This window comes from Carassius carassius, chromosome 36 (genome assembly GCF_963082965.1).
Source record: "Carassius carassius chromosome 36, fCarCar2.1, whole genome shotgun sequence".
Lineage (NCBI taxonomy): Eukaryota > Metazoa > Chordata > Actinopteri > Cypriniformes > Cyprinidae > Carassius > Carassius carassius.
In genome coordinates this window covers 12,681,686-12,707,206 of record NC_081790.1, presented here as the reverse complement: position 1 = coordinate 12,707,206, position 25,521 = coordinate 12,681,686, and the positions used below count along the sequence as shown (strand labels likewise).

The 25,521-nt window shown below is 37.3% G+C and overlaps 1 protein-coding gene across 5 annotated transcripts in view; it reads right to left on the bottom strand.

The window, feature by feature from the left end:
• The window catches only part of LOC132117193 (glutamate receptor 4), a 103,571-nt gene that overhangs the window by 29,438 nt on the left and 48,612 nt on the right, over window positions 1-25,521 (bottom strand). For 4 of the 5 annotated variants that reach the window (XM_059526298.1, XM_059526301.1, XM_059526296.1 and 1 more), the window contains exons 3-9: window positions 22,899-23,138; window positions 12,063-12,247; window positions 11,177-11,230; window positions 10,551-10,709; window positions 5,367-5,534; window positions 3,491-3,595; window positions 1,156-1,266 (exon numbers count right to left, since the gene is read on the bottom strand). In XM_059526298.1, coding sequence (XP_059382281.1) covers window positions 1,156-1,266; window positions 3,491-3,595; window positions 5,367-5,534; window positions 10,551-10,709; window positions 11,177-11,230; window positions 12,063-12,247; window positions 22,899-23,138 — 1,022 coding nt within the window. Of the gene's footprint in view, window positions 1-200; window positions 582-1,155; window positions 1,267-3,490; window positions 3,596-5,366; window positions 5,535-10,550; window positions 10,710-11,176; window positions 11,231-12,062; window positions 12,248-22,898; window positions 23,139-25,521 lie in introns of those variants that run through there. The other variant, XM_059526302.1, reaches the window with a different exon arrangement.

Here is a 25,521-nt window from a genome sequence, read left to right as displayed (position 1 = left end):
TAATGCATACATTTCTTGAATTTATGCACATATCTCAAAATGCACCGAAAAATAGGTAGATGGAAACATAGCTAATGATCAATTTCTTTTTTGAGTGAACTGTCCCTTTAAAATGTATAGAGCATAATGATAAAATGAGAATTCCTTAAATCCATGGCATGTTTTGAGATGTCGTAATGAATGCAAAGGGGCAGTGATGATGAATTTATATGCCGTATGCTATATATATATATAACCTGCATGCAATGAAAACCTGGCTCTTCTGTTTGTGATACACTTGATTTGAATGCTAAAGTAAAGACTTTGTTTGGCTTCCATGGGTCAATCCAGTTTTCCAATTCTGGCAGCTCTACAGGTATTCTCCATTCATGATTGAGTTGCTTATTAGAGCTTGTCTTTGTCTTCATCCATGGCTTGATTTCTCATTATGGCTTTATTTTGGCTCAGGTAGAATCATCCATGTTTTTGCCCTCAGTTCTGATTTGTCTCTCTGTCTCTCCGAGCTTCAGTAAGCGCTTGATTTCACCTCTGCAGAGTCCATCAGCTGTTCAGTTTCTTAATAAGGGGTTCCTCACCAGGGGCTGAAAAGAGGAGGATTTGGCTTCAGGTGCGACACTCCAAAACCTTAGCATTTAGCAAATATATGCCCATTACATCCTTGAATTAGTCATTTAGGATCTCCAAAATGTAATACAGAATGGGTCCAATTTCAATTCACACATAAGATTACAGTTGACACAATGAACAAAACAAAATACAGAGAGTCTAAGACACCAGTTCTAGTAACTTTGACAGTACATGAGAAAGGCAGATGATGCACATGGCGTGTTCACGATGCCATGACAGCACTGTTGAAAGATGCTGTTCAGCACACATAAAAACATTTGGGTTATCTGAATGGACAGCAGTATGACTGACAGGTCACACAGAGAGAAAATGCGCTTTGATGAACTGCAATTTCTGCAGTGTTTGCAGATCAGAATATTTGTGTGTGGAGGTTATGAAGAAATTCAACGCCATTGAGAAATGTTCATTTTTTCACCATGTGTATGAGAGGGGCTCTTGGTAAATGGAAGCTTTCAGATGAAGGACAAACACCAAACGTTATTTTATTGTAAAATGGCAAATAAAGTCTCAGAAAATGATGCTACTCACCATGATAGTCGTTACAATCACGGTTCTGTTCTCCATGCCAGACGTTTCATTGGGAAGCAAGGCTTGATCCTGGGTCAAAACCAATTTATCAGCATCATTCCAATATCCAATCTGGAGATGGGACAAAGACGAGAATGAGACTCCAGACCCAAGTGAGAGCAAATGAATACATGCAAGCTTGCCTATATGGGTAAATGTGCAGAAAGTATTTAGTCTATACCATGCTAAACAGTCACAATTTATTTTAAGGTCCAATTCTCGGTATTAACAAACCATTAACTACTACTTTTGCTTGAATAAACTCCTAATTTGGTGCTTATTAATAGTTAGTAAGGTAGTTGTTAAGTTTAGGTATTGGGTCAGATTAGGGAAGTGGAGTATGGTCATACAGAATATGTGCTTGATAAGTGTTAATAAACAGCCAATAATTTAATAATAGGCATGCTAATAAGCAACTAGTTAATAGTGAGAATCATTCCCTATACTAAAGTGTTACCTGTTTAACTATTTATTTTTCATCTTTATACTTTTATATATTGCCATTCACATTCATTTTAAGGACAAATTTTTCTACAAATATATTTACAATATCTTCTTTTGGGTTTCAAAGAAGAAAGTAAGTCATATGGGATTGGACTGACAAGCGGTGAGTGATGACAATTTTCATTTTTGGCTAAACTATCCATTTAAGACTTGTTTCAAAGAAAGTACACTACCTTTTAAAAGTTTAGGATCAGAAAAGTTTTTTTAATAAATTAATACTTACTAGTTAGACGAAGTGACAGTAAATATATCTATAATAGTACAAAATAGTAATATTTCTATTCCATTCATCAGAAAACCTAAAAATGTTTTCAACATTGAAAATAATAAAAACAAAGGTTTATTGCTGAAAATGAAGCTTTCCATCATATAAACTGCATTTTAAAAATATAAAAATTAAAAACGTTTTTTATTATTATTGTTAGAAGATTCCTTAATATTACTGTTATTCAAATAAATGCACAAAAACGTTTATAAATCTTACCAACACAAACGTATGAATGGTTGTAGTCTATCTTCAATATGAGTGTATTGTGGGTTAAACTGACAGATTTACTTTGTTTTATTTCAAACATAGTCAAATTTGTTTGTATGTAGATGATAAAGACATGAAAAAATGATGTTGTTATTTTGTGTGGTTTAAGAGCATGGTTTCACTGTGTGTAAGATTCTGCTGTGGGCTGATAAACTATCAGGCTGAGGAGAAGCGAGCAACGGCATGTGCCCATGTCCTTACGAGACCCAGATGAACGGGAAAAAGAAGAGCCAGGCTACAGCCTAAAGCGAGGCTCACGACCGGCTGATAAATGAGTGCCAAACCCTGGCGGCTCGTTCCTGTGCTCCCCTCCTCCTCCTTTCCCCATCACTCTTCCTCTGGTGCACTGCTCAACAGCAGCCAGGAGCCGCCACACTCCATAAAGCACGCCAGAGGCAGAGGGCTCGCCATAACTTTAGAAGAAGGTGTGTGACACGAGACTTAAGGTATGTACATAGCTCTGCTGCTAAAACCACCAGACCATTCAAGGCCGAACTTTGTGCATTATTTAAAAACTGTGGTTGTTATTAACTACAGTTTTGCAAATAGGCTGAGAACAGACTATTTGAAAACAAATCCACTCTCTCATTTTTATGTCCCTAACACTGAGACTGTTTTTAGCTAAATATAATTTGAACAGATTTATTCATTTGATTTCCCACAGGTGCATCACGGTCAGAGTCTGCTTGTCAAATAGCCCACTCGCTCCACCAGCTAACGTGGGTAGAGAAAACACTGTCTCACAGGAAATACTGTGTGGGAGCTTTGGTAGAAATAACGACCGTTTCTGTAAAAATTATCATCCATCATTTGTGTGAGTCTTAATGACTCATATGGGTTTATAAGGCAGATAAAATGGCTGTAAAACACGATTTTCACCATGTAAAGAGATCCATAAATGCATGAAATGGGAATGCGGTGGTGAAGTTCTGTAAGAGACTTACAAGATGTTACATTGTACAAAAGAAAAGGCTATAAAATAATAAAGACTCATCAGGGTCTCCTGGGATTGTTCTTGCAGAATCGGCTGCATCAAGTGAAACACAGAGCGTTAAGCACATCAAGAAAGACAATGAATTACACCGAAATGACACTTGACAGATGAAGAGAGACAAACCGAAAGCAAAGCATGATTATGCTGTCTCAGAAGCAAAGATAAATCTAGACAGAAAACACCCAGACAAGCACTTTTTAAGACAGACATACAATATCAAAGAGGAAGAACTACCAATGCTTGATATAAGAATGTCTTCTTACCCTTCTGGGGCCGTTACTTTTTAATTCAAAAACATCCATAGTGTAGTTGACTCTGCGCCCGTAGTGGTCGAACTGGACATTTCCTGTTAATCCTTGGAGACGCACCTGGATTGCAGTGATAAACAATATAATTACAGGTTATCCAACCACTGCAAAGCTCCTTGATACACTTTCATTTACACATTCACTTGCTTTCTTGAACTTTAACATCTCTTTCTTCTGTAGTTATCACCCCACATTTCTCATACGGGTCCATCTAAAATAGACATAAAATCATTTTAACCATGAACAAAAATCTAAATATCTGCAAACCCCTGCAATATATACATTATTTTACAATATATATATATAAGTGGAGCCAAATCATCAAGCAACTAAACTGTTTGCATCAGGACTAAATATAAATACACAAAAGGATCATACATTCTGCAAGGACTCTTTCAGAGACGAGGTAGCAGAGCATTGTTAAATGTGAGAGAGATAAACTCAAATTTATTTCGTATCTATCTGTGTATAAGGTAATTAAAAGCAATTAAGTAATTTCCTGCTGATAGAACACTCATGATTTAGTTATTTATAGTATTTTTACATGTTTGACATGCACGTCATAATCACTGATGCATATATAAGCTCTTTTTTTAGATTACTGACAGTATTTACATATTACTGTAAATATCAAGTATTATTGAATATTAATCAATCTTTTTCATGGATTTGTTTGTGAGGTGAGTTGTTGGGGTCTGAGAACACTTTGTGCTTTAAAAAAATTGACTCACATTTCACATTTTTCTTGCTCTCACTGTGTCTCTATCCGTCTTGTTTTCTCTATCGTGTTTTGGTTCTTGATTTCTCTATCTTTATAGTTTCCTCTATTACACCTTTCCATTTACCCCGTCATTTTCTAACTTCCATCGATTCAAATTTGGGCATTTCGCATTTTTCAGATCGTCGATTACTGTTCTGTTTAGCCCCAGCCCTCTCTCACCTCACAGCCTTGTTTTTCCACATTTATTTGTCTTCCTTCTATTTAACCTGATGTGAGACAATCACATTGACTCTACTGTGAAAAAGGCCCAGCAGAGGCTATATTTCCTTCACCAGCTTAGGAACATATACTTGCCACAGGAGCTGATGAAACAGGGCCATCATTTAGTCTGTGCTATGTTCATCTATAACTGTTTGGTTTGGTTTAGCAACCAAAACAGACATCAGAAGAATACAATAGACAGTCAGGACTGCTATGAGTATTATCGGTGCCCCTCTACCCAACTACCAAGAACTTTACATCTCCAGAGGGAGGTGGGGAAAAGTGAGGGAAAGTGCTAAGAAAATCACTCTGTACCCTTCACACCCAGCCCACTCTCAACTGTTGCTCTCTGTCCGGTGCTACAGAGCGCTGTGCACCAAAACAGCCAGAGACAAGAACAGTTTTTCCCCCCAGGCCATATCACACCTGAACAACACATAACACACCTCAGTACTGCACATCTGTAAATAACTCATTGAATCTTCATCTGTAAATAGCACAATGGCACATTCACAGTTCTGTCCATGGACATTTTTCCTTTTTCTGCATATTTTTATTACTATTGTTATTAGGGGTGCACCAATATATATTGGCCGATGATTAATGCACATCTCGTCAGTAAAGCCGATTATCTAATTAGCGGTAAATTACATCAGGTGCGTGACTTCACATAGAGCAGCTGTTACTACATGAAGCCGTTGTAAATTGACAAGCTGCGCAAATCAATGGTGATAATGAACATGGATTTGCGCAGTTTGTCAGTAAACAATGGCATTTTTTGAAACACTGCACAAAGCACTTTTTCCCCATCTCATATAAAGCCTGCGTTTGCTCATCTGTGCATGTGACCTGTTTGAGTGTGCGCTCCATGTCAATGCCCTGGTTCCAGGGGGCAGCAGGGTTGGCGAGGCAGTCTCCGGCGTTGCCCCTGCGAGAGATGTCCACCTTCTGTCTGCGGAGGTTCCTGAAGGCTTCTGCCATCACCATCACTCCGTCATATGTCAGAGCAGAAGTGTACTACAGAAAAAGAGGGTCATGGAAAGGTCAATATATACATGTACAGTAACACTTCAGTGGTGCTTAAAAGGATCATATTGTAAACATTACTTATGTAGTCGCACTGGGTTGTACATTATAATGAACTCAAATTATATATAGGGAATTTTAATAATTAATCAGGAATATGATTAATATATAAATATATCTCATATGACAGTTACATTAAAATTATTGAAGATGAAAAATAGGTCAATTGTATATATCAATAACTCATTACAAGGCACTGGGATTTACTCATTAATATGTCAATATTCCATTCTTCATATCAATTATAGTGATATCTCTTACTGTAAATTACCGCAAATCAAACAGTGGTTTGTCCAGCAAACGGCCGTAAGATTAACTTATCAACTTTCAATAAAGTTATCACTTCTTATAATTTCTGGCCATGAAAACATTATCATTATGAAATTTCGGTTACTAAAAAGTAAAGAGCTTGTAGCTAAAGACATTTCATTGACTCGTGATGTGAGCGTTTAGACAGAGGCAATCATGAATATATATTGGTTTTTAATAATTTAACTAATAATACATCAAACTACAAATCACACAGAGTAAATACGCGTACGACAATACAGACAGTAACTTTGCACAAGACATAACGGAATCCAAATGAGGGAGAGAGAGAGAGAGAATGAGAGAGAGAGAATGAGAGAGAGAGAATGAGTGAGAGAGGATGGGAGAGAGAGGTGAGAGAATTAGGCGTGATCACAGAATTACGCGCTCAGTAATGCAAACTCACAGACAGTAACCCTTGAAAGACAATAACGAATCAAATCACCTTGAAAAGGTAATAGACAAACTTTAAGCAGCATTTAAATCTCCATAGAGGAGGATACTTGCATGTGGTCACTTTGTGACTCGCCAATTTTCATACTCATGAAAATAAAGAAAACTCTTTGAATGAGACGGTGTGTCCAAACTTTTGGTCTGTACTGTATATATATATATATTGTGAAACTAACCAGTGTTGACATATACAGAAAAGTGCCTGTCAATTAAACTGTTTATTAGTCACTATGCAAAAAAATAATTTTGCTGCACTGCAGATGAATATGGAATTTGACAAACCAAAATCAGTTACTCCAGCATAATGTTATTTATAAGTGCTTTGCATATTCACTTCAATGTCTGAACTATACCAAAATGCTGTTTATTAAACATCAGTCAATCAACCTGACTACATTAGGTTTACACTAATGAACGCCATTTGTAAGGGCTGGCGTCCTCATGAGCAGAGTACATCCAAGTGGAATCACAGCGGACAGTGGTTTGTGTTTTGCAGCTGCATCAAAGTGGGTGGGGGGATGGGGCAAGGCAATGGACAAACCAAAAACAGCAAGAGAAAAAGAGAAGAGCACATGCTTGACATTGCACATATTAGGAGCAGACCGAGCATGTGAAATCAGTGAGCTCTGACACAGTTGCTGTGAGGCGCTTCCTGCTCAGTCTCTGGTGGGTGGGTGGAAGTAGGGGAGGGCTGGTCAGCTGCTTTTGGAGGCTGCCCTGATTGCAACAACAAGTGGCTTGTCTCACTGAGATAAAGCGGCACGGAATGAATCACTGCAGGCAACGCACTGTATTTTTATAAAGGAAACATGCGCGTGTCCTTCAGAGGCCTGATGCTTCATGCCCTTATTTTTCATCTGCTGTTGTATTTCTTATTTCTATTTTAGAGAGTCTGATGTGGTTTATTTCAGTCAGACGAGGTCACCTGAGCTGAACAAACTGATACACTCACTGTTACAGGAAAAATACCCCTGTGTGTTCAGAATGTCCCGCTTGCTTGATGGCTGATGGGTGAAAGAAGCCACTCTGGCCGTGCTGTGAGATTGTTTTTGGTATTCCATCAGCAGATCTCTAGTGTGAGAGCTGGGACTCTTTGTACCGTTACAAACACAACACAAAACACACAGAAAGGCCCCTGGGCTACAATGGCATACAGGGAGCAAGAGATGGAATGACAGAGTGAGTTTGAAATAGAGAGAGAGAGATTACAGAAGACTGAAGAAGGTATTTAAAGGGATAGTTCATCTAAATGTATTATTTATTTATTTATTTTTTTGTCCTTATATTCTTACCCTCATGTCATTTCAAACCTGAATGCTATTGTTTTTCTACATGTATGTACCCTACCATTAAAAAATGTGGGTAAGATTTTTTTATTTTTTACAGGAGTCTCTTATGTTCACCAAGACTGCATTTAATCAATCAAAAATACAGCAAAACAACAATATTGTGAACTAAATTTAAATATTTAAATAATGGTTTTCTGTTTTCATATAGTTTAAAATCTAATTTATTTCTGAGAAGACAAAGCTGTTTTTTATTCAGCCTGTCTTCAGTGACACATAATTCTTCAGAAATATTATAATATGCTAATTTGGTGGTCATTTGTTATTATTATCAATGCTGAAAACAACTGTGCAGAGTAATATCATGATAATGTTTTTTTAGGATTCTTTGAATAATAGAACGTTCAAAAGAACAGCATTTACTTTGAAATATAATAGATGTCTTTATGGTCATATTTGATCAATTTAATGGGTCCTAGCTGAATAAAAGTATTAATTATTTTCAATATAAAAAAAATCGTACTCACCCAATTTTTTTAAATAGTTATAAAAGCACCCTAAAACTGTTTAAAAGCCCTTTTGTGAAGAATTTGAAGAAATTTGGGTCACTGCTGAGTCACATCAGTATGATTCGTGAATGACTCAATCTTTTCAACAGAAAAAAAAAGAAAAAAAAATCCAGAAATTGGATTGAATGATTTGTTTATGAATTCATCTGCTCCGGTTCTCATTTGGACTTTTTTGGTCATTTTTAAAGAACTGAAGTGGTCACTGTGTATATATATTTAACAGAAATTAATGTCACAAAGTAAATAATTTCAGGATTACAATTTTAGAGTGTACCATCCCTTTAAGGCAATGTTTTTAAATTGAGTCTACCCATTGTTTCATGGCCCGACATTAATTATCAAAGATAACAGGACTATCTTTTGACTCCCGCAGGACAGAAAGGAAGTACTGCAATTGTTGCAGTTAAATCACTCCGGCTAATGCCCTGTGCTCCCCTAAGCCCTAAAAACACACAGATTGATCCCTGGAGATGGTGTGTCCTCACTAGACAGTGCCTTTGGGACTCTTCTGAAAGCCTCAGCAGGAAAAGCTAACAGCTCTGAGATTCTGTGAGGTTTTGGGGTGTCAGTCGTGCAGCTGTCTGAGAAGGGCTTATGGGAGTAGCTTAAAGTATTTGGGATGAAAGACAGAGCAGCAAAGTCGAAATACCACAGGGCGACTGTATATGTGGACAGTGCATGTGTTGACATGGTTAGACCACAGCATCTCATTTACACCCGACAGTGTCCCTCCCCAGCATCCTGCTCTGGCCAGCGGTGTGCAGTGAGGAGCAGCTGCCTGGTAAAGCGATGTCCCCTCAGGCCACGCCGAAGGGATTTCTGTTCCTGTGGTGCATCACCGGGCGGGGATCAATGCAACCGCCCTCCAAAGAATGTCATCCTCATCGGGCCCCAAGGGGAAAGTGAGTCCCAGCAAAAACGGATCAACAAAGACCTTGCTTTCAAGACGCAGACATGTACAGGCATATCAAATCACGAGCAGGATTCGTCTGGTGAGACGAGGATGAATGAAGCAGCTTATGATAAAGTTGGTGTATAATTCACAGTAGGGGGCGAAGTGATGTGGTTTGTTACACAGTGTTTCTAAGTTACTTCAATACATCAGCACAGCTTCTGTTTGTGATATTCCAGTTCAAGTATAAAACGTGCAGTTTATATTTCTTGTGACTGCATATGTGCCATTCTATCTTTTCTTATTCTATCAACCCCTCCTTCCATCCATTCATCCTTTCTTCCCTCATCTCTCCTTCCATCCATCATTTCTTTCCTTTTTTCCACAAATCCAACCTTCCATTCTCACTTCCTTCTTTTGTCTCTATTTCTTTTCTTCCATCTATTATCATAATTTTTCCTTTGTCTAGATTTCTTTTTCCACAATCCCAACTACTCACATCTACTGTTTCCAGCCATAATTTCTTCCTTCAATTGTCCTTCTATTTATCTTTCCTTCCTTCAACAAATCCAACCACCCATCCTCCCTTCCATTGTCTATATACATTCCATCCATCCATCCATCCATCCATTCCTTTTTCTTTGCCTATATTTATTTCCTTCCTTTATTTCACAAACCAAACCACCCACATCCATTCATACTTCACCCTTTTCCTCTTCCTTCATCTATCCTTCCCTTCATCCGTTTTCTTTCATCCATCCATCTTAATTTCTTCCATCCCTTCCTTGTTCAGCTTTGTATATTTCTTTTTCCCATCTTTCATTCATTCCTTTCATCCCAACCCCCCTTCCATCTATCCCTTTTCTCCACCCACCCATTCTTCTTTCTTTCAACATCCCTCACTTTTTCAATTGTCCATATTTCTTTTTTTTTCCATACTTTTTTCCTTCCTAAACCTGTCATCCTTCTACCCGTGCTTTCTTTTTCCTTGTTATCCATCCATCCATCCATCCATCCTTCTACCCGTGCTTTCTTTTTCCTTGTTATCCATCCATCCATCCATCCATCCATCCATCCATCCTTCTACCCATCCATCCATCCATCCCTCATTTCTTTCTTTCTTTCATCCTTCCTTTTTCCCTTCTACCATCCAACATTCTCCCTTCCTTGGCTACATTATCAATCCATCTATCATCCATCCATCCTAAATTTTTTCCTCTGGCTGACCCATTCATCCAAAATGTTAGATCTTTCTGCCTTACTTAACATTGACACATGCTTATAAAACCACTGGATATGATAATCAGTCTCATTCTGGAGATTCAAGTGTTTTCTCAATGTGGCTGGCTGGAGGGACTCAAACAGGGTGTTTATACATTTATGCTAATTTATCTGACTTCAAAGTGCTTTCACACTGGATCGGACCATGAGACGGTACCTTGGGAGGAGCGTCAGAGCCGGGATACTCGCGCTGGTCCAGCTTGTTCCATCGCTGCATGAGTTTAATAACCATGGGATTGCTGAAGTCCACCAGCTGAAAGCCTGTCACATTGGCTCCCCCATGCATGAAACGCTCCAGATTGATGTCCTTAAAACCCTGCCAGAGCAAAGAAGGGGAAAGAGTAAGAAATACAGAGCGTGAGAGAGAGAAGGGGAAAGAGAGATTATTAAAACGTAGTTGGCAATGCAGTGCTACGATAGGCGAAATTTCACAATCATTCATATCCAGCTCGCCTCTGTGAGCCAATTCAGTGCACAGCCAGAGAGAAGCGAGAGAGAGCACGCTCTGCAGCTCCCAGCATCATTAAAACACTGTCACCACCGCTCACACTGGAATACGAATTAGTCTCTCAAATTGACGCATCTTGCTTAAAGAAAAGCAAGGATTAAGAAAGAAAAAGAACTAGGGAGGACAGGAGACACAGAGGCTGGGACAACTAGAGAGAGAGAGAAAGACCAGTAGAGTGGAGAGGAATATGTAGAAAGTAAGACATAAAACAGAATAAGAAAGGAAGACAAGCTGACAGGGACAATAAGGCAATAAAGGAATACAATTTAGCTCACCAAATTTGCCATGATGTAATGGTAGCCTTTGACATGCTTGCCAACACTCACAATCTGCAGAGATAAACCAGACATTGCAGTGAGAGCAAATCCTAAAAGCAAATACAGTTGTTGGCATTCACCCAGCATATGAATACACAGCGGAGCTGTAAGCCGTTGGGAAAGCAGAATTCCACTGTTATTAATTATTTCTAATAAAACAAGCTGCCTTTTCCCATACCACTCTGTGATTTGAGGAATATTGAAGCAAACACCAGCAACGATATCTTAAAATGATATTGACAGCTACAAAATGTTGCAAAAGGAAATATCAAGAGACGAGTTTGCAGGGAATATATAAATATGCCATTCTAATGTGTCATTTCTGCAACTGAATTACTTGTGGAAATCTGTTCTTTGTTCCCTTAGGACCTTGTGCTTGCACATATTTAATTCTGTTTAGTTAACCCTGAGGCACAGTACAGTTTATAAACATTTTTAAAAAATTTTAACCATTCTGGGTGTGATGTTGCATTACCTTTGACCCTTTCCCATAATTTTCTATAACTGTGTATTCTATATGAATTGTATTTTACATAAAAAATAAATAAACAAAATAGCTCCAGAATATCTACCGGTGTCTTTTATTTAAGGAAATACAGACATGTAAAATATATACAAATTATTTAACCAAATAAGACAAAAGAAACAAGAAACATTTTCATTCAGACTATATTATATATATATATATATATATATATATATATATATATATATATATATATATATATATATATATATATTATACATTACATGTTATATATTAAACAATTACATGTTTTAATACAATAATTTATGCATTTGGCATTGCTTTTGACTTCACAACCATCCTCTTACAGTATCTCACCTGTTCCAGCATGTTGCTCAGTCTCTCTGCCTCCAGGTCTATAACAAACGTCTTTTCCTGCCTGCGGTCCAGGTCTTCGAGAAGCTGCCGGTAACTGGCATCATTAAAATTCTCGACACATATGGCACTGACCTGCCAACTGTTCTGGCCCGCCTTTTCCATGATAGCCTGCAGTATGGAATACCCTATGACAAAAAAAGAAACAGCGAGGCATTTGATCAGCGTGTGCATCAAACCACCAAAGGCTTAAACCATTGAGCCATGGCTCTCATTTATTCAAAAAGAATGTGATTTGTGGCATTGTCAGTGAGTCATTCCTGCACCAGTGCGGTACTCTCTCATCTGCAACGGCAGGCCTGTGAGCGATCACATGGCACAGATCGTAGAGCGCTGATACAAACCTCCTGTTCTTCCATGCGGATTCATTTTAGGCCTCAATCCTTACAAAGCGTACAGTCTCAGAAGCCCCAACAGTACACAGAGAAATGGACAAATACATCACATCACTTCAGTTGCATGAAACGAATCTCCTGCATCCTTAAATTAGAAGTCATCATCATGCAGCAATACACGTGACGGTTAAATTTGAAGTCAGAAAGAGCTGCTTTTTGTCACCTTCTCCGAGATGTGTTTGAGGCTTCCTGAGTGCTCCATTATGGCGCTTGTGAATCTAGCTACTGGCCTCAGTGCTGTTTGTACTAATCAGACAGGAGTGGTGTTGGATATGTTAATCTAGCTGTTTGAAAAAGGCACTCGGAGCCTCTGAGGCCCACTTGATTCCAAGATGAGCAGATGTCCCTGTAAAACGGACCCTTATGGTCACAATCAGAAATTGGCAACGCAGCTCTCTCGGCTCCAATATTTAATGGATTAACCTGTGTTTGATCTGGCAACCCTTTTGCTGAATCAGGTGTCTGTTCGCTACCTGCCTGTACCTTAAACTGACAAATGGGGTGGTATTTATGCTAATATCTAAATATATGCAATCTAAACTGATGACATAGGAGATGTCCAAAATAAATAAAGAAAAAAAATGTATTTTGGTACACTGTGTAAAAATGAATATTCTGTCATTATTTCACACCATCTTGTCATTTCAAACCTGTATGTCTTACTAATTAGTGTTTTTTTATTTGTTTAGTTTTTTTTTCATTCAATGAAAGTCAGTAGGGTCCAGTGTTGTTTTGGCCTCCACTGACAAAAATATATTTCAAAATATCTTGGTTAAGTAGAAGTCAGAATTAAATCAAAAGTTAGGAAAGAAATGAGTGTGAGCAGATGACAATTAAATGTTCTATGTTTTCTATGTATATAATATATAAAATGCAAATAATTTGAATTCATCTTTTAATGTGTTTTAACCCTTGTGCGTTGTTGGGGAAGTTTTCGTCCACTAGGGGGTAAAGTTGAGTCTTATATTGGCCACAACTTTCTCTGTGTTTTAGCTAATGGAATGATTTTTGGTGACAAATTTTATTTTGACCCATATTTTGGGAAAATGCTTTGAAATTTTTCAAAAACTCAACGGCACACTGTGGGCAAATTCACTACCCTTTCGGGATGTTCGTGGATGAAAACATTCACTAAATTAAGCTTCTGTAAAAATGTATCAGATAAATATTTTTTTCAATTTTTTTGCATAAATCTATTAATCAACCTCAGTCCTGATCAAAACTACCAAATTTAAAAAAAAAAAATCCAAGATTTTAACTTTTTTATTACCAAGTTCATAAATGATGTAACTGATTTGGGAAAAAACACACACAATTACATATTTTCAATATAAAAAGTGATTGTGGATTGGATTTTTTAAAAACCTTTTATCACAGTCTTGGACATGTCAAAGATTAGTAACAAGATTGGCTTTGATGCATTGTTAGTTTTTGTGCAGCATTAGATTTATTTTTTTCTCCCTAATTTGTTGTTGGTGGTTGTTTTTGCCCCATTGACTTCCATTATAATGAAATTTTTTGATTGCAAAGCCATGACACCATATAATCATGCATTCTTGATTGTTTGTGGTTTTCACTTTTGGGAAGAGGTAAAAAAATGTATTTTTACAGTTGATCACTAGGTGGGACCATTAACCCTTTAAATAGGGAATGGGAAGTCGTGGCCTAATGGTTAGAGAGTCGGACTCCCAATCGAAAGGTTGTGAGTTTGAGTCCCGGGCCGGCAGGAATTGTAGGTGGGGGGAGTGCATGTACAGTTCTCTCTCCACCTTCAATACCATGACTTAGGTGCCCTTGAGCAAGGCATCGAACCCCCAACTGCTTCCCGGGCGCCGCAGCATAAATGGCTGCCCACTGCTCTGGGTGTGTGTTCACAGTGTGTGTGTGTGTGTGTGTTCACTGCTCTGTGTGTGTGCACTTTGGATGGGTTAAATGCAGAGCACAAATTCTGAGTATGGGTCACCATACTTGGCTGAATGTCACGTCACTTTTTTTTTTTTTTTTTTTTTTTTAATAGGCCTGTGCAAAAAAAGGCTTGGTTTCTGGCTTGTATATGAAGTTATATGGAGTATAACAGCAAATTATAGTGTTTGTGTGTGTGTGAGATTCTTGATTGTTGGTGGTTTTCCCTGTTGGGAAGAGGTAAAATTTGTTATTTTTACAGCTGATCACTAGGTGGGACCATTAACCCTTTAGATAGGCCTGTGCAAGAAAAGGCTTAGTTTCTGGCTTGTATGGAGTTATATGGAGTATAATAGCAAATTATAGTGTGTCTGTGTGTGTGATAGAGAGAGAGAGAGAGAGAGAGAGAGAGAGAAAGAGAGGGTGTGAGAGAGACCTTTGTGCATTTACCTTGATGTACAGTATCTGAAAAAATCAAAATATGCACCTCATGCTCTCAGAACTACATGGAGTAAACAATAAAAAAAGAAGTGTGTTTATGCACCTGCTTCCTTTTGATGGTGAAAAGTACAGATGACCTATATGTGAAATGCTCCTCTTTTCTTGATGGTAAAGCCAGTTTAAAACCTTAAAGGAACACTCCACCGTTTTTTGAAATAGGGCTTATTCACATTATTTCCTACATTTAGATAGGTGGGCAAATGCATTTTTGTGTCAGTGCATGCATTGTTTTAGTTTGAATGGGTCGGCGTTAGCTTAGCTTAGCACAATGAATGGAATCCTTTGTTGCCAGCTAGCATGCAGAGATATCACGCAACACATGAAATCCCACGAATTCCATCAAAATAGCGGCGTGCAACGCGTCAAAAAAAACAGAAGAAGAAGAACATATCGGCGTGACCTGCACCGAGTGTCTTCGCTTTTGGATGATTTATTTTGAGAAGTTACAGCAAACATGGTTATTACCTGCATAGCAAAAGGTTGTGAGAACAAGCAAAGGACATACACGGATGTAATGTTTCACAGAATTCCACCTAATGTGGAACTGAGAAATAAATGGCTAGCAGCTCTGGAGATCTGTAGTTCAACGCCTCTAAACAAAATAAAGCAGTATCGTGTTTGCGAAGAACATTTTGCACCAGAGGACTACTTTGAAAACACAGGAAGAACAAAGTGCACATGTAAGTTGTCTTTTATTTCTCTTCCTATATAACCTATATTGCCTGTGAAAACATCAACTCTATGTGAATACAGCTATAATATGGGTCGATCTATACATGCGTCATGATTAAAATAATCACTTACTCTGTGGACAGCTGTCCATTTGGTCCATTCGTGGTGGGGCGTTTTTTCCAGTTCACTTTGTCACACCGGAAAAAAAATCGAGTACTGCAGAATAGATCAGCGCCGTGAAATCCGCTGTAGATGTGACACAACTTCGGGCACGCTCATCTTGATCTGACGTGTTGAGCCCGGTCATCAATGGCAAAAACATGTCCCACTCTCTACAGCATAGACACTCTATTTCCGTCGGCATAGATTGGCATATTCCCCCACATTCACACCACCAGTTCATGTTTGCTCTCATCACGAGCGATCGCAACCTCCTCCTCCTGTTGTTCTATTTCCAAAGCACGCAGCTCGTCTTCTGTAAACTCTGGTTCAAATAGGTATGGTTCTGGTTCTTGACTGTCTGAGAAGTCACCCTCTTCGTCTCTCTCAAAATCAGCCATGTTCATCGCCATTCGTGTACTGTAAGGAAAATAGCCAGGCAGCTACTATTCACGCCGGTATGTTGACGGAAGTCGTGGGATTTCATGTGTTGCGTGATATCTCTGCACCGAAGTAGCAGTGCTTCGCCTGTGCTTCCCCATAATATAGTCCCAAGTCAATATCTGCCTAGGAAATCGCCTAGTGTTAATCTGGATCGCTATTTGTGCTCGTTGTGAATACGCAGGCCACAAGAAGTAATTAGGTGGTTTTTTAAAATTTTTTTGATCATTTTACTCAGGCCATGCTAGCTGGCAACAAAGGATTCCATTCATTGTGCTAAGCTAAGCCAACGCCGACCCAGTCAAACTAAAACAATGCATGCACTGACGCAAAAATGCATTTGCCCACCTATCTAAATGTAGGAAATAATGTGAATAAGCCCTATTTCAAAAAACGGTGGAGTGTTCCTTTAAAATCCTTTAAAAAAAATTTTCTTCGCATCAAATTTATGAACAATGTATTATGAACCAAAATGCAATACCAACTTCAAATAATCTGCAGCTCGCTGGAGGGGTCGCGCTACATAATCATTTCTAAAACTTTGGTACAAGTCAAGCCCTTTCTCGTGTTGCTTGCTGCTCTTCTCACCATTAAATATCCAGCACGATGGCATGCAAGTGTTTAAATCCACATACTTTGCTTTTGTTTAGTCTATTCGCTTGTTAAGTCTGACGTCACGTAGCAGCGCTTCCGTGTCCAAACGCTCTATCAGTTACCACGAGAAAACAACAAAAGGTGCTAATATAAACTCACAATGTGATAGAATACTAGCGAAAAAGTTATAATATTAACCTTTAACTCCATACCGAAGTACCAGATAGCCAGACAATGAAAATATAAATATAAAATAAATATATAAAAATTATTTGTGTTTGGGGCGCTGTGAGCACGGAGACTGTAGTGTATATCGTAAGTTTGAAAGCGTTCAACTTAAATTATCAATATGAATAAACAGTGCTCATAAACGGCTGCTGAGGTCATATTCTCAAGTGAAGCGAGTTGAGGCCTGGACCCGGAAACAGCCCTTCTTACGTCATCACTTAACAACCGAATACTTTCACCACCATTAAAAAGGCAGCAGGTGCATAAATACACTTTTGTTTACTCCATGTAGTTCTAAGAGCTGAGGTGTACATTGTGATTTTCTGAAATACATTAAGGTAAGTGAGCAAAGGTCTCTCTCTCTTTCTCTCTCTCTCTCTCACACACACACACACACACACACACACACACACACACACACTCAATATAATATGCTGTTATACTCCATTTAGCTTCATATACAAGTCAGAAACTAAGCTTTTTTTGCACAGGCCTATCTAAATGGTCAATGGTCCCACCTAGTGATCAACTGTAAAAATAACAAATGTTACCTCTTCCCAACAGGGAAAACCACCAACAATCAAGAATCTCACACACACACAAACACTATAATTTGCTGTTATACTCCATATAACTCCATATACAAGCCTGAAACTAAGCCTTTTTTTGCACAGGCCTATCTAAAGGGTTAAAGGTCCCACCTAGTGATCAACTGTAAAATTAACCAATTTTACCTCTTCCCAAAAGGGAAAACCACAAACAATCAAGAATGCATGATTACATGGTGTCATGGCTTTGCAATCAAAAAATGTCATTATAATAGAAGTCAATGGGGCAAAAAAAGCCACCAACAACAAATTAGGGAGAAAAAAATTAAATCTAATGTTGCACAAAAACTAAAAATGCATCAAAGCCAATGTTGCTACTAAACTTTGACATGCCCAATACTGTTATAAAAAGTAAAAAAAAAAATCCAGCCACAATTACTTTTATATAAGTCATTTTGTGTGTTTTTTCCCCCCAAATCAGTGACATCATTTATGAACTTGGCAATTAAAGAGTTAAAATCTTGGATTTTTTAAAAAACATTTGGTAGTTTTGATCAGGACTGAGGTTGATTAACAGATTTATGCAAAATAAATTGAAAAAAATATATGAATCTGATACATTTTTACAGCAGTTTATTTGAGTGGATGTTTTCACCCCGAACAACTCGAAAGGGTAGTGAATTTGAACAATCCACAAGGGTTAAATAAGCGAATAGCTAAAAAAATAGACAAATGAGCGAGATGTCATTGACCCACATATTACAAGCACTGAGACAAGTTAAAACTGCATTAAATCCATTTGTGTAATTGGCAGTTGCTTTTATCCAGAGCGATTCAAGGTACATGTTTTATCGGCATGTGTGAAAATCAAATCCACAACCTTGATGTATCATGCTCATACCAGTTAATCTATAAGAACATTATACATTAAATGCTGGCTGAGCAACCACAGTGTTTACCAATGCCCTGATGCTCTCAGGATACTGTACGTGTAACATAAATAGCTATGAATTAACATATCAAAGCACTGTACATCATAGCTGATGTGGACATCTTAACATGCCAGCATGTTAAACAAACAGCAATCAGTCAAGTAGGCTGATTACATACACATACATATTCACAAGCAAACATGCCCAACCGCACGGACTAAACCTGCTTGGCTCTACACTCTCAATATCTGCAGACACCGGCAGTATCGACCACTAATTCTGCCATCTATTTCAGATCACAGCCTCTGCTGCTAATAATTTAAGCCCCCCAGTGGAGAATCCAGCTCTGATTAATAGCTGATAAATCAGTTGCTTGGGGTTGTCATGTGAATATGTGAATATCCATGTATTTGCAAGAACCAACCGGAACCAGAATCAGCATTAGACCTGCCAGAATCCTCCCTTCCCCCCTCATTTCCTATCCAGCCCAGCAGGGGGAAGCAACCCTGTGAGTGTGTGTGTGTGTGTGTGTGGTTGTATAGAGAGAGAGAGAAGGGATGGAGAACAGACCATGAAAATGCAGTGAAGTGCCAACCTCTTACACTAAACCATTCATCATGTCCACATCCCGCTCAGATTGTATCTGCTCAGAAGCTCTCTCAGCACACTGAGTCTAAAGAAACTCAGCCAGTAGTCTAAACAAGGACCATCAGGACAAAATCTGTGCTTTTCAAGAGCTCCAAAGCACTAATATTGGCCAACTGATAGTACACAAAAACTATACCCTGAATGTCTGAGATTCAATAAAATGTACTCTTTTATAAGGATAGCTCTGACTCTAATTTATGACAGGATGAGCATTTCTTTAAATGTAAATGATCATGTAAACCTTTTAAATTAAAGGTGCAATAGGTGATTGTCTTCAGAAACATTTTTTGTTATGCTGGTTGAAAGTCTCTTCACATTCCAATAGCCATCATTAAGTTAAGTGGTCTAAATGCATTTATCTGTATTGATACTGTATATTCTGTGGAAGGCGCAGGACCAAGAAATGTTCGTCCAATCAAAACAATCAGTCCGAGCATTTTAATTGGCTTTCCTACCTGCCTGTCAACGTATGTAACTGTATTCCTCTCCGCACCCCGTCAAAGACAGGATACGTCATCAGCACGTTCACGCACGCTTTACTGACAGAGCGAGAATGGCAGGCAAACATCAACAACCCGATCTTCCTTCCTGGTATTGTAGTACTTTTAAAGTTTTCTCATTGGTGAATGGCGCATGATGTATCCCAGCAGTTCCCAATTCCAGTCCTCATGTATATCGCGTCATATTTTGTATGTCTTGCTTAATTTACACACCCGATTTAAATAACCAGCTCGTTAGAAGTGAGCTACATGCATGAACTGTTTTCCAGTCAATATGATCCCTACACAGTGTTCATTGCTCCCTAATCTGTGAGCAGGGGAAATCCGTTGAAGTTTCCTTCACTTCAGAACATTCATTCACAAGTTTGCACTGCACAGCGTCGTTCACACACAGACACACATGCTCAGCAACAATGAATAGTTGTTTTTATCCCAATTATTATTATTATTAACAACAAAATAACAATTTATTAATAAAATAATGATAATATCCATTATATATTATAAACACACATTATTTTTAATAAACATACTCTATATTAATGCATTGCTTGGCAATCATGAACAGTTTGTTGTTTTTAATCCAATAAGTATTAATTTACATATATGTATATATTTATTATTTAGTATTAAGACAAATAACAAAATAATAACTGTTACCAATCAAATTAAATTAGAATCAATAAAACAGATCTCTCAACTGCAGAATAAAGTGAAGCAGCTGAAGTGACATTTAGATGCATTTTTACACAGACAAATTTAATGAAGCTCAACTGCATCATGCCATGAACTGCATAAATAATGTTGTTTTAAATTACAATTTTAAATTAAAAGTTTTTTTATTTTAATATACAAATAGGAACTACTTTTAAATGCCATTAACTGCATAAATAATGTTGTTTTAAATTACAATTTGAAATTAAAAGTTTTTTTTATTGTAATATACAAATAGGAACTACTTTTAAATGTCATGAACTGCATAAATAATGTTGTTTTAAATTAAACATTTTAAATTAAAAGTTTTTTATTGTAATATACAAATATGAACTACTTTTACATATGAAAGTAAACCACCAGCAGGCAGCATCAAGTGACTGTCTTACTGAGTGAGTCATTGAGTCATTGATTCATTCAGACGGCTGATTCATTCAAGAATGAACCAAGTGCCTGTCTTTATGAATGGGTTATTGAATCATTGATTTGTTTGATACACTGAATCATTTGGTAATGAAGCACCACGTGTGTTACTCAGACATGCGCTACTAATTCAATGTAATAATAATAATAATAATAATAAATTATTATTTATTATTTTTGTTATTATAATAACTATTAGAATTATTACATCTAATGTTTATTTTTTAATTATTATCATTCATTTGTATTATTTTGCTATATTTCATAATATTGCTTTTGCTGCTGTTTAATACAAACAATAAACCTCTGAAGCCTGTGCATTACAGTAGGTAACACCAATAATTTGTATGAAATGTATCATTCAGGAAATCTATTTTAATGTGTTTTAAAAGAACCAAAAAAACAAAAACAAACAAAAAAAAACAATGTGTGGAGGACTTGGTCCATCTTTCACCTATGGATTTTACAAGAGTTCACCCTAACAATGAATGGATAAACACTACTTCTCAGTAGAAAATTCACAAAAACTTGTTTTATATAAAAAAAGGCTATAAGCACTTGATAAAGTAGATACAGGGATCTTGAATGCTCTGATTCTGCTAACATGTCAAAAATATTTGATTAAACTCACCATATGGAAACTTTGCAAATAAGTGGCCATATGGGATGTGAAGAAAAAAAAAAACATGCCAGTGGCAGATGTGAGAAAACCAATCATAGAAACTCAAAGAAATTTGCATGTCATGAACATCCGTGAAATGACAGAGAGCAGTGCATCTTATGCACACACAAAACAACACAGATCACTTGTGTTATTTATAGGATACTGTGCAATGAGCTCTTGTGATTTACAGACTCAGAAGACAGGAGGATATTGTGCTTCTTTCAAAGGAAGTTGGTGCATTTCAGAAGTGTGTCAGACCTAAAGCCACAGCTCACCTCTGGGACTCCTAGGATAGTCTCAGTCTAGCACAGCAGAGCAAGATGAGAAGTGAAAAGACATTGATGGAGAGGATAGGATAGAGAGACAAGTAAGAAAGAAACAGAGTAACTGTGTTTCTGGCCAACAAACTGCTCATTAGTGTAACAGAGAGTTTAAGACCTGCCCCTGCTCTCCAAAGAATAAGCCTCTCCTTTAATAACAGGCTCTCTGGAAATAAAATTCTGAGTGGCTTATCATTCCTACTCACCTGACTCCATGAGTCAGTCAATAAAGTAGAGTTTACATTGTAAACCCACCCACACATTGATCTAAACCTGTATGACTTTCTATCTTCTGTTGAACATAAAAGGTTTTTGCTGAAAAAGTGATTCATTTGACTCTATATGACTATATTTTAAGTCCTCTGAAGTCATATGTCAGGTTTTTGTGTGGAACGCTATTCTCTCAAAGTCTTGACATCTGCCCTACATCTCTTTAAAAGTTCATTCAAGAACTAACAATGACAGGTTCTTCTTCTGAATCCTATCTTTTTAATGATTTAGTTGTTTAAGTTTTGAATCTGAACTATTCTGTTCCTAAATTTAACTTACTAAGTCTCTTGTCTGTTTGGAGAGGAAGATTATCCATGAATAAGGACTTTTGAAGCCTTAAATCTCCAATTCTCACTCATTGTAATTGAAGAAAAAAGTGACCAGCCAGACTTGTGAACCAGATCAACTGGTTCACTGAAAAGAAATGACTCAAAAGAACACAAATCAGATTGGTTTGATTCTCGATTATGGATCGCTAGCTCAAAAATGACAAATTTTGGTTTGTTGTAAACAAAAATTGTCTAGCTTCAGAATTTAGGGGTTCTTTTTTATCCTTTTTGGAGCTTGGTCACTATAATGTGCTGCTGTATATAAAAAAAAAGCTGTGTGAAGTATCTTCAAAATTATTCTGTATGTGTTTCATAGAAGATAAAAAAGTCAACAGGCTTGGAACAACATGAGAGTAAGTAAAACATTACAGAATTTTAGTGTTTTCATTTTTGGTGAACTGTTCCTTTAAGAAATTATGCAGTACATCATTTAGTATTCAAGACAACTATTAAACAATTTCGCTGGCACTTAATTACATTTCACAAATGATCAAACTGAAACATGTATTAGTGTGACTGGGTGTGTTTTATTGTCTTACCCCTGTCGGTATCATAGAGAAAGACGAATCGATTCCAGTCGTAGTGGTCTAGCAGGCTGAGAAGGGCCCCTCGTATGGAGGGCCGCAGCTGTAAGACAAACTGACTCTCGCCCTCGGTGGGGAAACTGGGTGTGATGAGGGAGATGTGCAGTGCACCGCAGAAGGACGTCAGCGTGTGAACCGACCTCTTGTCGTACAGGCCGAAAATGGCAAAAACGCCCCGTGAGTACTGTGAACAGACTGCAAAACACAACAACAAAGAGGAAGAGAGAGTTAGATGCTTAAAACATTAATTACATACAACCTGAGGGAGTGCTGAACATTTTAGAACAGTAACTTACGTTAGTGTTACATTCAGGCTTTTCTGTAGGTGTGAAATATTAATGAAGCCTGTGAAACTCTTCCACCGTCTGAAGAAGTATTTATTCTATACATGATTTCTATAAAAAGGGCCATTTATTTTTGTACTGTAGCTTTTAATGTTACACAAGCATGGCTGATTTACTTAATACAAAAGACATCATTTAACACGTACATTTTTGTAATTGTATTTTTTTTATTTTTTGTAAATGTCATGTTAATAAAAATGACACCCATAAAGCATTGATTATATTAATAAGTACAAACAATAAAACAATAAAACAATAATATTAATATTATTGCTGATAACAAATAAATGGTCAATTATATATATATATATATATATATATATATATATATATATATATATATATATATATATATATATATAAAAGAAAATCACAACATTTTATAAATGACCAGGGGCGCTGCACAAGATCCAAGATCTGCATAGGCAGTCCTAATCCTCCCCCTGAAAATACATATTCCAGACTTTTCAAGGGCCCTCTCTTCCTTTGGGGCCCTGGTAATCATAACTGGTTTTACCCCCAGTCCGACGCCGAAGTCCGAAGCATTATCAACATGTAGTTAATTTAAAAATAATCTTAAACATACTAAAAAAGAAACTTCTGCAATACAGGTTGATAACCTATGAGATATGTACACACAAACACACAATACTGTTCAGAAGTTTGGGGTCGGTAAGATGTTTTATTTTTTATTATTATTTTATACTGTTATTATACTGTTTATACTATTATTTTATATTATTAATACTGTTATTCAGAAAGTATGCATGAAATTGGTCAAAAGTGAGAGTGAAGACTATTTTACGAAAGATTTCCTATCTCAAATAAATTATGTTCTTTTAAAGTTTCTATTCATCGGAGAATCCTGAAAAAAATAAAACTGGTTAATATTTATATGAATAAATACAATAATATATAATATAATATAATAATAAATTATGCTAATTTAAGCAATCTTATATACTTTCCCCATGATTAATACATAGGAAATAGGCTACAGGGTGCTTGCTTTCTACACGGGCTTTCCACAAAAAAACAGAAGAAAATGGAAAATTGGATCAGTTCTATGTGAACTTGCTCATTATTGAGTCAGAGCTGCATCTGTAAGTGCCAGCAGTTTCCAATATACACTTTATATGGTGTATGATAATGAGCTCCACGCTGCTTCTTCCTGTGTTTTTGCAATTCTAAGAAACTTCAGTGGCTGCTGAGGCAACGTCTGATCTACTGCCACAGTCTGAAGTGAGTAGTTAAGCAAGCCCGTCTCTGAAAATGTCTCTCATGTCTGACAGTCTTGCAGTTATTGTCAGTTTTCTCCTTTTCATATTTCTTTCTTGCAGCAAGTCCGACTTCTCAGCTTTGAAGCTTAACTGTGGTAACGCTAATGGAAAAACCACCTGGCTTGATGATTTTGGTTTTCCCATTTCTGTTCCGAACAAACAGCCAAAAAGATAGCGGCATGTCAAAACTAACAACTCGCAATGTATGCTCACGGCAATGAGGGCGTTATTGTCATCGTACACAACTAAGCTTGTTTAATCGACGGCATCGTAATTACATATCGCTGAATGCACAGCATCTGAACTGCGTTGTCGTAGTTAGTTATTTAATTTCTGATTGGCAGTAGCATGTGTCTGAAAGTAATTGTGGATTATTAGCAGGATCTCATTGTGCCTTAAGTATAGGCTCTTTGATCACGATCTCCATGACTGCACACAGACTACATCTGCCTCGGATTGGGGGAAGGGAACGGAAAGACACCTGTATTCGACAGTGGGAAGCATCATTCCCACAGAGAAGCAGAGGCTAGTCACACACACACTTAAATATACAGAGCCAAACCATGAACATACTGTGTATCCAAACATGTACAGCCTCATTATTAAAACTCTTCTTCGTTGACAAAAACAGTGTTCATAGTGTTGAAATGTGTTCATACTATACATGACTTAATTTAGTATCCTCAACGATATTATTAGATAGGACCTTTTAAAGAACAATAACAAATTCATATAGTAGCATATCCACTACAGTTCAAAGTTTGGGATTTTTAAATATTTTTGTAAGAAATATTTTATGCTCACTGACGCTGCATTTATTTGATCAAAAAGTATAGTTAAGTATATTCTTCTTCTTATGAATTTCCCTGCAATACACATACCTCTGGTTGGGAATCACTGCTCATGTTTGCTCCTAATATATTTGCACACCAGCGGAAACCACACACACAGTCA